The following is a 16,769-nucleotide window of genomic DNA, read 5'->3' on the forward strand; positions in this document are numbered from 1 at the left end:
GGGGCGGGGCATGACTATTGTCCCTACTCTCACAAGGACCAGAGGTTATCTCCACAGCGATCCCTTGCCAGGACTCAGCAGGCATCAAGAAAGTCCTTTTTATTTGGACTGTTTGCTTCTTATGGTTGCATCAATTAACAATGATACAAGGTTGACCACAATGCCCTGGAAAGAAGGCAGCAATGGACAGGCTATGACACTCTCAGAGGCCTATCTCTGGCTACTAAGTTGATAACGGGAACGCCACTGACGCATCAGCTGTCCTGGGAGTCTCCATGTGACTGCATCCCCAGGAAACCCAGGCTCTGATAGTCTTCAAACCCTTCACAAGGTCATAGGGGAGGAGCTGGAGTTTAAACCAGGTCTTCCTCCTAAGTCTACCAGTGTACAACTGCTCATGAGCTGGAGGCAGACCACAGGATCAGTGGGGAAGGCCCTGAGCTGGGAAATTCTGCAGTGAGTACATTTATCTTCTGTGTATGGATTATTCATGAGCCATTTCAGTTTGCTCCTGGGTAGATATGTAATTTTCCTGTTACAGTTCGAACCCCAGCACCACACACACACACACACATACACATAAAATCTGTTAGGAATAGTTAGAAAAAATTTTCCTCTCTGTCTGAAAGGATGAAAACCACTTACCAAAAGTAAAAACAAAACCAAAGCCAAACAGAAAGGAAAAAAGAATCCAACCCTTACACAATCCCCAAACAACAAATGTGCTGAAAAGTAAAATTGCCAGGTTCGTTATTATTGGCGCAAACCACAATTCTAATTGGCAGGCCCCAGAGCTGAGAGGAGCAAGTGAGGACCCGATTGTGAGCTTGCTGTCCAGAGGAGAATGCCAAGCCACAGGCTGCAAGGCACCTTCTTCAATGGAGGCCATAGTGGTTGTTTTTAATTCGTTAATCCAACGTGGAATATACCAGAAGGAGGATAGAACTCTGTTTATATACAACTCTGACATGTCTGATTTTAAGAAGTTTTACTAAAACCACAGTCATGGCCTTGACAATACTGAATGCAAAATACTGGTGTACACAGGTTTTTACAGAAGGGGTCCCGAGAGCCCGGTCACAAAACAAGGTTAACAGACGGGAGAGGCCTGAGGGAAGGGCAAGCACACGAGAATTTTATTGAGAAAAAAGCTTATATACTGTAAGGGTTGCTGAAGTTTAATAAATAAAGGTCAACTTATAATATATAAAAACAATATAAACATTTATATGCTACATGCATATCATATAATTTAAAGTAATAATTTATATGTAGGGACAGATGCCAATTCATGTTCTTCCGATTTTTCTCGACAAGGCACACACACAGGAAGTGTCTATTCGTATCCAGCGCCAGCCTACGAGTTTGTTGTTTTCTGAGGTCAGTGCTCGGACGTAGGTTTGGGACGTCTTGCACTGAGAGTTCCAGTGTTTGTCGTCAATTCCCCTGCAACCGTTTTTAACTGGCCTGGCTTCTTTACATCTTGTTTCATAAAAGTATTGTTTGACAGGGGAGTTGCCGGTTTTGATCTCCCCCAGCACTGTGACCTGGTGTCCCCGAATGTCAATGGCTGAGGACTTGTCGGTCACCCACAGACTCTCACTGTCACACACTGAGTACTCCCCTCGGTGACTCTTATGCTCTGCGTACCGTTTCCGCCGTGATGATGTTCTATTGGCTACCACCGGGTTGCCCACGTAATCCTCCATGAGATACAAGGGAGGGGGCTCCAAAGGGGTGCTGTCACTCAGCAGGACCCGGGGCGAATTGTAGCGTCTCTGTTGCCGCAGTAGTTCTGTGTCCGTTGCAATCATTGGCTGGAATTCCGATCTGGTGGACTCTCCCTGCTCTGGTTCTCTGGGGGCTTCTGCTTTGGGCAGGGTGCTCTGGTAATTTTCCTTGACATCCACCATTTGCTTGGAGAGCTTGTTTTTCAAAATATCTGCCTGGATCAGCTTTATGATGAGGGAATTGAGCGAGTCTTCTGGCAAACTCCTTTGATCCATGTTGTTACCTTGGATGCCACGGAGATAAGCGAGAAATATCACATAAAACAAGATGGACATCACCTTGTTCACCTGTAAGATCTGAAAGAGGAAACACAGGTGTTAACAGCTGGCTGGGAGAGTCTGGGTCATTCTGGTATCAGCTGCCTGAGGCTGGCAATCTCTGAGAGTAAAGAGAAGGCACCACCATTTAAGGAAGCAGCGGGACTCCTCCCTGCTCTTGAGAAGGGGCAGTTTCCTCCCCCAGCCCCTGAGAAATACTGGGAAAGGCACCACACAGGTCTTCCGATGGCTTCCCAGACTGACAGCACCAGTTGCTTTGACATTAGATGTCTGCCTGGTTCCCCAGCCTCCTGCTGTGCCCCCATGACATCCTGACAAGTCCCTTGAGCTTGGGAAGACACACGTGGTCCACTGTACTGAAACAGCAGTGAGGACCGCATCAGTGGACGGCTTGATCAGCTCAGAGCCTCGTAGTGTTCTCAAGACATGGAATTCTTGTCCCCTATTCTAGCCTGTTAGGATCTTCCAGAGGAGCACACTGAGGCTGGGAATTGGGTCTGTTGTTTTTATAGTGTGGCTTCAAAGAGAGGCTCATTCCTGGCCCCTTCTGTCCTTGAAAACAAACACAAGACCACTGGCCACCTACCGAGAGGGCCTAAGTGTCAAGGTGCTCTGTCAGGCTCTCAGAAGAACATGTGTCAACAGGACACCCCTCAGATCTACCAACCCTAAAAGCCACCACTCTGAAGCACTTCCTGCAGGAGACAGAGAGACCCAGCAAAACTCAACTCAAATGAATGGCTCTGCCTGCTCTGAGTAGCAAGGGTTGATATTGATTCCTTTTTCCTTCCTAGGGATTTTGAGTTTCCATTATCTATTTCTTTTTGTAGTCCTATATTCCTTCTGTAGGCCTCTCCCTTTTGAAAGGGTTCTTTAACCCACCACACTCTTCTTCTGTTGCCATAACAGAACCTCAGCACAGGGCTCCTGGTGAGTCCTTGTGGAATCGCAGAGGGATCCTGAGATCCTCCCCACTCACCTCTCCTGCACTGGGGCCAAGCCCACACTTCCGGCAGGTTAGCCCAGGAGGCAGATTCCCAGGTGGAAAGACAGCTGAGCTGGTGACCCTGACCTTACAGTTCCCTCACCCCACCCCCAGAGCGTTCACTTTTTAATCACCGCTGCTGCCACCCCAATGGCCCCATGGGTATTTTCTCTTCCGAGTTCTGCCTTCACATGGAAAATAAAATCCTTTCCCTTGGTTCAGTGTTGGTATTTTCAGAAAGATCTTCTAAGATCCAGAGGGAAAACAAAGGAACAAACAACCTTGACACAAGCTGTAGAAAAGGAGTTCTGATTCGGAATCTTCACCCAGGAGCCCGTCCCCAGAATCCACCCCAGCCTCTTCCCCCAGCTCCTCTCAGGTGGGACCTTCTCCCTCATCCCCAACGGCTGACAAAGGTCCAGGCATCAACTGGACGGTCTACCCACTGGCCCTGGCCTGCCTCTGTGATAAAGGGCCCATCTTCCTTCCCTGGGAACCACTCTTAGGATAACTGACTCCTTCGAAGTCAAAACTAAGGGAAGGGTTCTACCATGGCTGCCTGCCCTAGAGACTACTCCAGGAATTGTGTTATCCCAGGAAAATGGTTCCCACAGGGTAATTCATCTCCCTTCCACTCTGCAGACAAGTGACATTTCTGTCAGTCTTGCAAACCTAACAAAATGAAACTTCAAGAACACAAAATAAACAGCACGCACACAGCTTGAGTCTCCACCCTCACCCCAGTAGACCTGCAATAAAATCATCTGAAACTGGAAGTCTATCAAAAAACAATTTATCAAATTGTCCCAAAGCCTGGACACAGGAGGCTACTTGCTCACAGGGCAGAAAATCAGGGATGATATTTGTATGGGTGGGGCCACAGATAAAATAAAAGGCTGTACAGAGAGGTTGCCAAGGTAATTGGGAGGATGATTTGGCAAGGTGGATATTGGATGGTGTGATGGACTTAGGATATGAAGAAAGTCTTTGGGATGATAGCTTGAGCTTTGAAGCGAAAATTACTGCTAGAAAAGACTTATTGAGGGTCGGAGAGCTGGCTCTGGGGGTAAAGATGCTTGCTGCTCTTCTAGAGGACCCAAGTTCAGTGCCTGCACCCATGCTGGGTGGTTTACAACTGCATGTAACTATAATTCTAGGGGAGCTAACAGTTTCTGCTGACCTCCATGGGCACCAGCACACATGTGGCATGCACATATACACACACACATACAAATAAAAATAAAAGCAAACCTTTTAAAAACAAAAGCACATCTAACTTCATGCCTTCACTGGTTTGCTAGTCAGCATTCAGCTACTATAACAAATACCAAACAGGATCAATATATAAAGAAAAAGAAAAGGTTTTCTTGGCTCGTAGCTTCCAAGGCTTCAGCTCACAATGAATTGGTCTTGTTGCTTGGGTTTTTGGTGAATGGCAAAAGAGTGCTTGAGTAAAAAAAAAATTAATCATGATCTGGAGCTAAAAAAAAAAAGAAAGAAAGAAAAAAGAGGAGAGAGGAGAGAGAGCAATACCCCAGGGCACGACTCCAGTGACGTGAAAATCTCTCACAAGCTTTCAGTACCTACCACCAAGTCAGGACCAAACCTTGAACACATGGGCCTGTGAGAGAAATTCCAGGTATAAGCTCTAGCTATTTTACAGAGAGGGCCTAACAGGGAGAGGAGGTGGGGTATCTCTGCCTTCTTGCTCCGATTTCCCATCACAGTTGTATCGGGCTCTCATGCCCCACACTCCAACCTCATTCACTATTTCTCTGCTGCTTGAGCAAGCTTTGTGACTCATGGGTAAGTCTTCTGTCCTTGTCCTTGTCACAGACACTTCTGTTGAATGGTTCCCCTTCCTCACTGCTGGCTTCATAAGTTGGCCTTTCTCTGGTGCTCTCCAATTGCCTCCAACAACAGCAACCATGCTCTCTTCACACTCTGCCAGCCTGTCCTCCAAGTGGCTACTTTAGGAGGTCTTGCATCCTTCATAGACCTATGGAAGTTAGCCTGGTTCTCACCCATTCCCTAGTCCACATTGTCGTTTACCCTCTATTCACTTTGGAGTGAGTCACGACAGTATGCCAGGTGCAGGTTGCTAAGAGTTTCTAAACTGTCTGCAAGCCTCTCTCAAATCCCAGCAGGCGTCCTCTGGACTCCATTTTGAAAATCTATTTCCTTTCCTTTCTTTCCTTCCTCTCTCTTCCCTCCCTCCATTTCTTCATCCCTTTCTTTGTTTTTGGAAAAAAAGCAATCCCAAGAATATTGGAACAAAATTTTTTTAAAGTATCACATTGCAGGATGCATAGGATCCTAGACACTTCATTTCTGCAGATGGGAAACTGAGGTCTAGTGGACTGTTAGTTAACTGCAGGGATCAGAGGACTTGGTTCTTAAGCTCGACAAGACAAGGCTTTTTCATCACCAGGTAACTGGAAGGACACAATCAGGTACACACTGAGTGTACTAGAAATGGCAGTTGAACATGAACTTGAGTTGTCCATGGTAACAGGCGCCCTATCCTGCCCCTGCTGTGTGTATGCACAGAAGACCAAACATCTGGAAAATTCCTCTTTATACATCTGGCTCCCAGCAGTCTGTAACAGCATGGTGGCTCCCAGTTGTCATTGCTCACACATGCTTGGAGCTCAGAGCAGCCATGCTGGTTTTGGGAGAGAAGGAACACCATGCATTGGATACACAGGGATGGGAGATTAAGGAAGCAAGTGTGGGAAGTGGGAAGTGAGGTTCGTGACTACGCTGGCCATGAGGAGAGGCGAAGAGTGACTTCTGGTCCTTTTTTGGTCCGCGGTCCCTTCACTTCCTACCATGTCTCTTGGGGTAGGACTTTTCCCTAGGGACTATTTCCCCAGGGTGGGGAGTGGAAACAGGAAGGCAGTGTCAGCTGGGCCAGGCACAACAGTGAATTTACTTTCACTTATGGAGTGCTCACAGTCATCTGAAGAAGGTTCAACTTCAGCAAGTGTCCTACGGTTGTTATTAGCGGTAGGTCCCCTCCTCCATGATGAGGAACCCTGTCTATTTAATCCTCACATCCTACAAGCCCAGCCCCTGGCTCGACATCACTGCAGAGCTTCAGTGTCTGCTGACTGGATGGGCACCGGCACCAATCAAGACCTACCCAAGGCATTGCTTACTGGCTTGAAATCCTGCATGGGCTTCTGCCAAGCCTGGATTGGAAGCCAATCAACTCTGCCTTATTTTCCCAAAGAAAATATAGGCCTTGGCTCTGAAGCAGGCCACAGTCCCCAGGCTCTTCTTGGCTATAATTAGAAAAAGACCTGTTAAAGACCTCAGTAAAACCCCCTTCCTACCCTCTCTCTAGTGCCCATTTCCCTGCTCAGACTTTTCCAAGATCCCGACCAGCGTGCACATGCTATTTTCCTCACTTAGCAATGCTTTCCCACATATGGTGTTTTCTCAGTCCCTGGAGCAACATTCCTAACAAGGTTTCACCATCCTTCAAAATACTCAAAAGAGAGCAATTTCTGATTCCTCCTTTTTGGCTCAGTTTCCAACACATACCGAGGCTTTCTGGGTATTCGGCAAGTGGCTGAAATGGGAAAGGGAGCCGGGGCACAAGGTGGTAGTACACCGGAGACCACAACAGCCCGTATCCGTGCTGGCACTTGCAGAAGGGGCTTTGCCCCTCTGGGACCAGCTTCCCTACCCAGGAGCTGACTCCTGACTATACACCTGCAAACTGCTCTTGTTGAACATGCATAGATTTTTTAAAAACTAGCATACAGTCAGTCATTGTACAAAGCAATGGCTTTCATTATGACACTCTTATTCCACCAATGCCATGTACTCTGAGCATAGTCACCTCTCAGTACCCTGATTTGTCCACTCCCAAGTAGTCAACGCTTCTGCTTGCACATCTCTTTGATATGAGAACAACCATGTGGTAAGTCTTTCCAAGTCCTACTCATTTGCTTAACATGGGGATTTCTGTATATGGAATACATTTTTTAGCCCGGTGATGGCAAGCTCCTCAACAATAAAAATGCCAGGAGCCACATATTGATATCTGTGACATTGTTATTCCTGAGAACCACCCCACTGAGGTAAGTAGTTTCATATATCCCATTCTGGGGAAACTGGGGAGTGGGGTTAAATAAATAATAAGCAGGAGAGCTAGGGTTTGAGTATACTGGAGCTCATGTTCCTCAAGATTACATCTGTGACCTCTTTGCCTTCCCTACTCTTCCGTGTTCTAAGAGTTAAGTGCAGCCATGACAGATGCTGTCCAGCAGGTTAAGCACCTCCCGAAGATGTCTGAGTCATAAAACGAGTTTCTAGGGATTTGAGGCCACTACTTCTGTTTCCTCCTCTCTCTATTTCTTATGAAACCATTACTCATGACAATAAATAAGTCAGTTGGCCCCTGTCCCTCCTCGACTTGGGATTCTGCAATGCAATCCCTCTGGAGACCACCAATTCCTGCAGAGGTCGAATGTTGTAAGGGACAGAGCACTGAGCACGTCATCTCATGTCCTGGGTTTGCAGCCATCTCTGGAAACCCCGGGTGACTTCAGAGAAGGTAGAGAGGTGATGTTGGTATTCCTCAGAGGGGAGAGGATCAGTCTGACATCAGCTTTTAATCTGACAACATTGTAATATGAAAACCCAAGAGATTTTGTTATTTCTTACACATCCATGGTCCTCTGGAAGCGAATGCATTATTGTGGCTGGGTTAAAGAAGAAGCTGTCCAGCCGTACCCAGATGGGTCTAATTCTCTGGAAGATTTCTGCCTCTGTGACCTGGCCTCTGACTAAGGCTAAGGGCCTTTGAGACCATGTCCAGCCAGATAACCTTCACATCTTCTTCAGGCAGTGGAAACAGGAGAGGTGGGAAAGTGATTCACTCAAAGCTAAATGACAAAAAGAAAAGGGATGTGGTGGGAATATTAAATCAGGACCATATACATGGCTCAGCTTGTTCCCTGCTTCTTAACTGCAGATGAATTCACCCTGGCTTTGCTCTGGTCACAGGTCCTGAGGCTTCAGAATGAGTCAACAGTCACACAGTGATGCTTTGACCTATGACAAGGCTAGGAGGTTGGCCAGAGCGAGACTCTGATGGAGCCTCTAGAGGAAATTGTCTGTTAACATTCCTAAAGAACTGGAAACGGGTGGGGAAAGAGAGGCAGATTGATTCAAATGCACAGATGACACCCAGAGGGAAGGCTCTGAAGACGCTGGGGAGATCAGACCAATTAGGCTCTAGCATCCATGGGGGTGGGCAACCTGGAAATAGTATAGTTCAATTCAAAGTGAAAACACACAGGCCAGCTCTCCGGAGGGAAGAGGAAACCAGATCCAACAAGGGAGGCAAATGCCTGGAGAGGGTGAAGGGAGGAACTTGGAATTGATGTAAGAGTGAATGAGAAATGAACTCCCATTCACGGGGCCGTGTGAGTTCCCACAGCACCTTCTGCTTTCCCATCCAGCTCTACACTGGTGCTGTCCTTATTCACTCTCAGCATAGCTCAGGAGAGGAGCGGGGCACTCCCTGTCTTACAATGGACAATAAGGAAAAGCAACTCCTCCAGGAGAGCAGTTGAATGATTCCCACCCATCACTCAGCTCATTTACAGGTCTGTTAACAGTGAGATTGTGTAATCATTACTAATTTAAAGATATACAAGGTTACCCAAGGGGAGGGGGAATAGGAAATTATTTAATGTGACCATCTTAAGTGCTTATATGTCTTCCAAAACCTCAGTATCCTAGCGATGGTCTAATGAAATGACAGCCATCCATCACTGTCGACGTAGGCATGCTCTGGTTCTTGATATTGTTTGGTTGTTGCAGCACTATAGAGGGATGTAAAAATAAAAACTTAGAGACAGGAAACCAAGAGGGTAAGGAACAGAGCTGTGATGAAAGAGCAGCCCAGGGACTAGCCCAGGAAGCTGCGGAGGAATACTTCAGATGTTCACAGAAAACCAAGAAACACCAGCAGTCAAGACAAGAACTAGCTGCACGTTCTCTGCCTGTATTTGGTGGGAACTCTTCTGGGTATTCCTGAGAATTAGGCAGGTCAGCATCAGCAGGTGCGGGCAGGCTGGCCTGGGCTAGGAAGTGGATTCTTAGCCTGTTCTTTAAGATCAGGTTCTGCATGGCTGCTACTGGTTAAATCTTACAATAGTCGGGCATAGTGGCTCATGCCTGCAATCCCAGGACCCTGAAGACCAAGGCAGGAGGAGGATGAGTTGAGATCAGCCTGAGATGCATAGGTGTTAACCCTGATGCAAACAAACAACAAACAAACAAACAAACAAGCAGTAACAAGAACTTCAAAATAAGAATTTGGAAACTGACAGTGTGGCTGCTTGTCCTGGAGTGTAAGGTATGAGACAAGACAAGAGCCTCTAGGTTCACGAGATGCTAATTTTCTTGTGGCAACCAAGATCACAGCCAAGTGGAGTTAGATAGCACAGGTTTGGATGAGCCCAAACAAACCAGAGACCCTCAGAAAGCTGACCCATCTCTGCAAGTACAAAACCAGTCTGCCCCAAGATCAGGCCGAGAGAAACAGAACCCCTTTGTGGACCAGAGCCCTATACCTCATCCCTGCTCTCAGGAAAGCTCACTATGCCGAGGAGGAGGTGGGAAGCGAGGAGTTCACTGTGTGCAGATGCTTGGGAATTCCACGGTGTTGAAAGTACACCTTCCTCAGGCCCTCAGGCACTGTGAGATGGAAGGTACGGCACATGTCAAAACAATGTGCACACCACAGCACTGAGCAGGAAGGCAGTGTGCTGACTCCCAGGCCAGGAGCCCTCTGGCTCAGCCTCCTCTTGGCAGAAGATCTAAAGGGTGCCTGGTAGGCCCATCGGAGCCCCAGGAAGCTCTCGTTTACATTATTCCTTGCAGGGCTCATTTCATGGTCACAGGCTGGACTAGGAAGAAATGGCAGAGGAAATGAGTCCACACAGCTACTGGTCATACTGGGCCTGTCTAGTAAATCTTGCTCTGATCTAGATGGTCATTCTGGCTGCCACTGTTCACAGACTTGCTGCATTCACAGGACTGTACACACACATACATATGGTATCTCCTCTTGACAAAGATGGATGACTTATAATTAGACTATTTTCTCCTCCCTCCCTCCCTCCCTCCCTCCCTCCCTCCCTCCCTCCCTCCCTCCCTCCCTTCCTTCTTTCCATACTTCCTTCTTCCTTCCTCCCAGTCCCTCTCTCTGAGACAGTGGCCTCAAAATCACCACATCATTGAGGATGACCGTCTGATCTTCTTGCCTCCACCTCCCAAGTGTAGGGATTACAATTGTGTGGCACCACACTTGGTTTATGTCATGTTGTGGATCATTCTCAGGGCTTTGAACATGCTGGTCAAGCCCTTACCAACTGAACTACATCGCTATCACTAGTTAAGCTTTTCCAAATCATTTAATGTTTTGACACATGTTAATATGGAAGATGATTTTCTGTGTCTGGGTTAACCCCATTTTCCAAAGACAAATACGCAGGAGGAAAGAGCTGTACACAAACTGCTGAGAGAAAGTGGACACTAGAGACTAACTTTAGCTTCAGAAAGTAATTTTCCCACATCAACATTTTTTATTTAAATTTATGCCCAGTGTTTGCATTAGGCTTATGTTAATCCTCTGATTGTGGGTAAGTATTAGGTAACTAAAAGGAATGCCAGCACAAGGCAGTGGCTGCTGAGAAACTGCTCTATAACAATTACAATGTCTAATATTGAGATGAATAATAACGAAGATGATGCTAAGGTACCCATCTTATCTGCCCAGCAAACAATGGGTCTCAACTCCAGAGAATAAAGACACTGGCTGAGGGAATTCCCAGGGTATGGCTGCTCTTCCATGTATACTCCTGTCCTCTCTTCTAAACCAAGACCACAGATGGCTTGGCAATGCCCATCCTGCTTTCTGCATCAACCATGGTGGCAGAAGGAAGTCTAGGATCAGGGAAACCATCCTGGTTTGGCCCTGAGAGGATGTGGCTGTAGAAAATGTGGTCAGATGGTAGGCTTCCTCCTCTATGCTTGGTGCTCTGGCTGGTACCAGGCATAGTCCCTCACAGACCTTCCTTACACAAGGCCAGTCTCCTTCCATGAGGATGGGACATGCCGCATTGAGGTGCTGGTCTGTGGTTATCTTAGGTCTGATGCTCCCTGCTAAGAAACTTTGCTGTCTGAAGGCCATGGGAGTCACGGCCACCTTTCACTCTACCTAGTAGCTCTCCTTTCATTTAGTGGCCGTCTCTCTTTGTACTCCCTGAGGCCACCAGCATTCACCGGAACACTTTAACAATTCAGGAGGCAGAATCAGAGGAGGTATCTGTTTGGTGATTTTATGGGTCTGTTCTCACCCACTCGCCCAGCAACACCAGGATATGTGTGCAGGAAGATAACCAACCTTTCATACAAACTGGAATGAGAGGCAGGCACTTACTAAATATTATGACTCCAACCCCAGACCGTCTAAGGGACTTTCTGGGCAGCAGGGCAAGACTCAAAAAAAAAGTCAACCCAGCGCTTCTCCTCTGAAAGCAATTTTGGCACAAACACACTGAACTCAAAGCTGTGTTTAATCACAGACACAAGTCACGATAATCACTTGTACTAACTGCTAACCTTCAGTGAGCCTTCCCATATGCTAGACTTTGTGAGACACTTTGCATGGATTATCTCAATTAATCCTCCTAGATACGATTGTTATGCCCACTTTGCAGAGGAGGAAACTGAGGCTCAGAAGGATTAAATAATTTTGCCCAAGCTCACACATCAATTGAGATGCAGAGCCAGGATTTAAACACCCATCTCTGTGACCTCACAGCCCTACCATTCAGCTAATATTGCATAATTCCTCCCACTTAACTCTGAATCCAAGGCACCTGTTACTTCTTCGCAGCAAACTGGCAGCAACACCATGATGTTTTCAATGGTTCTTTCCATGTTTAGAGAAAAGAGGCATTCTAGCCAAGTCCCCTGAAGTGTCAGGAGGACATTCCACAGGCTAAGGCTGGCATCCCTGATTCAGAGTGGCTGGGAAAGAGTATTCATTCACCTTGAGGCTCTAGTTTCATGTGTCTGTGCTTTCATTTTTCAAAGTTCAAGTATTCCTTTCCTTATTTGATGACAAAGAAGACCAAGTGCCTTGGAATTCCTTAAAAACAAACACACACACACAAACAAACAACAACAACAACAAGAAACTGGCCCAGACTAGAGATCTACGCCAGCAGTAGAGTGCTTGTTCACCACACACGAAGTCACAGGCTCAATCCTCAGCCCCCAAATGGGCTAGGTTTTCTGAGATGATGTTCTGGACTCCTGGTTTTCATAGATTGCAGTATCATTTAGGAAATGAGAATTGAAATAATGTGGACTCTAGCACATCTCTTGGGTTGATTGATTAATAAAACCAACTATGCCACTAGCTTTGGGGCTGAGAGAGAACCATTGATGACTTGAGGCGGGGGTCTCAGTTCCTGGCAGTTTCTCCAATAGGGATGCTCTTTGTATTTTAGGCAGGTCAGTTGTATTTCACACACATGAAACTTGAGTTCCCACCTGCTCAACACCTATCACATCCCCCAACACTGGTGACAACCCCCATCAATGAGCACTTTTCTAAACATTATCTGGGGAGGCCTACCCATCCTTGGTTAAGAATGCAGGTGGATGTGATTCAGAATTGTGATTAAAATTAAAGGCTTAGGGGTTCAAAATGTACACACGTAAACATAAAGGGAACATTTCGCAAAATAATCTCACTGTGGTTTATAGACTTCCTTAAGCCCAACTTAGTGGCTCACAGATGTTAGGTTTTAAATTACTAATTTTTCAAGTGTATGCGTGTGGCGTGTGTGCACATGTACACATGTTCATAAGAGCTCGGGTACACTGCATGTGTGTGCTTATATGTATGGAGACTAGAGAATGATAAAGAATGTCTTCCTTGATCATGCCCCACCTTATATATTGAAGTGGAGCCTTCGCCTTGAGCCTGGGCCTCATTGATTTGGCTAGTCTAGATAGCCAGCTTGCTCAGGGATCCCAACACTGCCTTCTGAGTACCACCATACCCACCAGACATTTATATGGCTTCTGAGGAGCCAACCACCTGTCTTCATGTTTGCAAAACAAGTACTTTACCTACTGAGCCGTCTGTCCAGCCCTAGAATTCTTGAGCTAAAGAATGTCTAAGGTTTTCTAACTGGAACATCTTGTGTTTCTATTGTTCATGCTAATCCCTAGGCATTTCCTCACCAGATTAAGTGATCCCTATTGCTAGCCTCATTTTCTGGCCTTAGTTCTCTGTCTCCTTGAAGACATGGAGGTGGGAAGTGGCATTGTAATCTGGTCTTGTATAACAGGATGGGTATGGAGGGAAAGTGCCTGGCCAACATAAAGCAACATGGTCAGTGGAAAGCCCACGGAACCAGCCCTATGCTAAGTGTATGGGAGCATAAGCAGGACACCTGGAAAGAAATCTGCTCATGCTGGTCAGTAGGCCTTTCTTGAGCAAAAAGCACGGGGCCACAGGAGAATGCGAACAGCCTATAATGCTTAGCACTACTGTGAGAAGATGCCCTGACCTAGCCCCAGAGATGGCCATGGGGATAGACTCTGTAGCTACATCTATGACATTTCTGCCCTCCATGCATTAGAAGTCTGCATTTTTTATTTGTTTTCTTCACTCTGGATGGCGTCCTCTCCGACTTGATGGCTTTTCCATCTCCTTGATCTTTCTGCTGCTCAGTGTACTCTGGCCAATCACCCTTCCTGATACTTGAAGTTGCCACTGTTTCTGAAGTTCCGCTTTTCATTCTAGTCCTCTGCCATTGACATGGAGAATATCATGCATGGCCTCTTGAGAAAAAACCAAATGGGACAGGGTGGCTACAGGCTGCTGGCCTCAGGAGACACTTCTGGAAAACGCGAGAGAGGAGGCTTTAGCATAGACAAGGGGTCCCTTGCTATAGCAGACAGCACTAAGTGGCAAAGTCTTTACAAGAAGTTCAGCAGTTAAGAACACTTGTATTCTTACAGAGGACCCAGCAGGCACCCAGCACATGATGACCAGACATACACAAAATAAAATAAGAGAGGAAAAGAGAGAAATTCTGCACAGAAAAATACATTCTGTCCAGATACTTGCACATGTATGTTGCTAATTTTAAAACACAACGTTGGATTTTTTGACACTTGTCCCTTCCCACGATGGTAAATATGTCCCCTGCTTCAGTATCTGGGTGAAGTGGTGACTATTTTGAACAACTTGACACAAACTAGAGTCACCTGGGTAGAGAGAACTTGTGTGTGGGGGGTGGCGTGGGGGTAAAGCTAGTGAAAAAGAAAGGGTGACTTTTGTATGGACAGGACATTCAGTTGTTCAGTCGTCCCAAAGGCCCCTGGACGAGTGTTTTGAGATGACAGACAGCACCGACAGAACTCAACCCCTCTAGTTCCAGAGCGATACTCACATCTGTGACTGTTCTACACAGCCACCATTGACGCAAACCATCAGCCAACCCTACACTATCTGACATTGTTTTCCTACCTCCAGAGACACTGCAAACAGGCACCAAAGACACAGCAAACAGGCACCGAAGACACAGCAAACAGGCACCGAAGACACAGCAAACAGGCACCGAAGACACAGCAGGGCTCCCAGATCAGGAACCACAGGAAAGAGTGAAGGCTTAGCCACGTGGGCAAAAGAACTTCCCGGCAGTGTCACAGAAGCCCAATGGGAAAGGCCAGGACTGTACAGGCCATCTGTCTCTCGTCTTAAAAGGAGACAAGGGGACACTAATCAAAGGCTGGAAGGAAGAAGTTCTCAGACAGGACATACACTGGGACACAGACAGGCAGTGTGTTTCCTTGTGAGTGGTATGTGTGTATGTGTGGGGGGGAAGGCATGTATGCACGCTTCTATGTGAGTGCTTGTCTCTGTGCGCATGGTGTGTGTGTAACAGTGCTGTACATAGATTGCTGTGTGTATGAGTGAGTCTGTGAGTATATTGGGCATATATTTGCATATGTGGTGTCTGAATGCCCATGTATATAGTATATAAATCTATATGTATGTATCTAAAAATTGTGTGCATGTGTGTGATGTATGCATGACAATGAATGTGTGTGTGGTGCATGTCTGTGTGGTATGTCTGAATAAATGTGTGTATGTATGTGTATATATGTATGCATATATGTGTGTGTGCACGTGTGTGTGTGTGTGTGTGTGTGTGTGTGTGTGTGTGTGTGTTATACATTTGGAAAGGACATTGAGAGGGCAGAAAGGATTAAGCACTTGAGGTCCTCACCTGGAATCCCTTACAATCCCAGTGAGTCCTTGGGTAAGGCTTTCCCACATCCCAGGGGACACCAGTTTGCTCTTGTACAGAAGACAGTCATCCCCAGGGTCAATCCATTTCAGGCAGTCTGCCTGTCCCCAAGGCTCTACAGTTTAGCTATTTTTCCTTGAGCACAAAGGAGTGAGACTGTTCCAGGGTTCTTCTTAACCCCGGGCCAGGCAAGCTGTCCACACTGAATGTGTGGGCCTTCTTGGGTCCCAGGAACTGGAAATGCGAAAACAGGCAGAGGAAAAGCCAGAGAGATAGAAGAAAACTCTGGGTCAAGTTTGCATTTCTCATTATTTCTCCAAGCCTTCTCAAATTCCTTTTGTTTAGAAAGCTCCTTGAGTTTCCAGAGGCTCCCTTCCCCCACCCCACCCCCTGAAAACCCCTAGGAAACTCCTTCAGACTGTAACCCTTCCAGATAACACGTTCCATATGTCGGTCACTCTCTGCATGAGACGCATGCACTCACTTTTCTGGTCACCTCCTCTGAGGTCTGCCAGGCAATGCCTCTCCCCAGAACAGCTCCTCAACCTCCTCTGGGGCCTTCCATCCAAGAAGCATGGACAACCATCTCCTCGCTTCCCCCTCCCATCTCTCCCAGTCCGGAATCCTGCAGGTTTGCCTCCCCACTGTCTCAGAGCTATGGAGAGCTGCCTGCCTCCGCTCCTGCTTGCCACCAACAGCTGCAGGGAGACCCTCCTTTAAGCCCTGGGGCTAATTGAGCAGTGTTCTGAGCAGCTTGCCACATCATTTGGGAGAGCATGCTTTTATAGCAGGCAACACAGAATTCTATTGTCTCCCTTTCCCACCCCGCCCCCTCTCTTCCCCATGGCTACCCACCATGGTAAACAGAGGCTAAAGAGATTTTTTTTTTTTCCATAGCTTCCACCGCTCCCTTTATGGATGTGAACAGACATCCTTCCCTTTCTTGCTTCAACCTCCAACCCACACACCCGGCACTCCAGCCCACCCCACCTCCCCACCTTGTTGAGACACCTTGACGGCTTTAGATGAATGCTGAGCACAGCTTTATGATTGTGTTTATGGCTTCCCTGCAATGAGAAGGTGGGCTTCAGTGATGTTAGATGGGCTGCCAGGGCTGAAGATAACTTCCTATTAGTCACAAAAGCCTGAGAGGAGCCTGAAGTTCCTCTTCCTTGGAAGCATTGTGGTCCTTAAAGGTATCAGGTTCTCAGGGATGTTCTAAGGACCAAGCAACTGCCACCTTGAAACAAGCAGGGGGATTCTATTCAGCTTGAGAAGTAGGACCGAGCATTGGGACAAACCTGCTGTGCCAGGGACCAGATTGAGGGCACCCAGGGCTTCCAAAGGGAC

The 16,769-nt window shown here is 47.0% G+C and overlaps 1 protein-coding gene across 1 annotated transcript in view; it reads right to left on the bottom strand.

Annotated features, from left to right (window-relative positions):
• Positions 1-1,160: 1,160 nt before the first annotated feature.
• Positions 1,161-16,769, bottom strand: part of Ntf3 (neurotrophin 3) — a 67,790-nt gene continuing 52,181 nt past the window's right edge. Inside the window, exon 2 of the mRNA XM_016006411.3 lies at positions 1,161-2,087. Within this exon, the coding sequence (XP_015861897.1) occupies positions 1,290-2,087 (798 nt within the window). The 3' untranslated portion in view covers positions 1,161-1,289. The remainder of the gene's footprint in view (positions 2,088-16,769) is intronic.

Source organism: Peromyscus maniculatus, chromosome 3 (assembly GCF_049852395.1).
Source record: "Peromyscus maniculatus bairdii isolate BWxNUB_F1_BW_parent chromosome 3, HU_Pman_BW_mat_3.1, whole genome shotgun sequence".
Classification (NCBI taxonomy): Eukaryota; Metazoa; Chordata; class Mammalia; order Rodentia; family Cricetidae; genus Peromyscus; species Peromyscus maniculatus.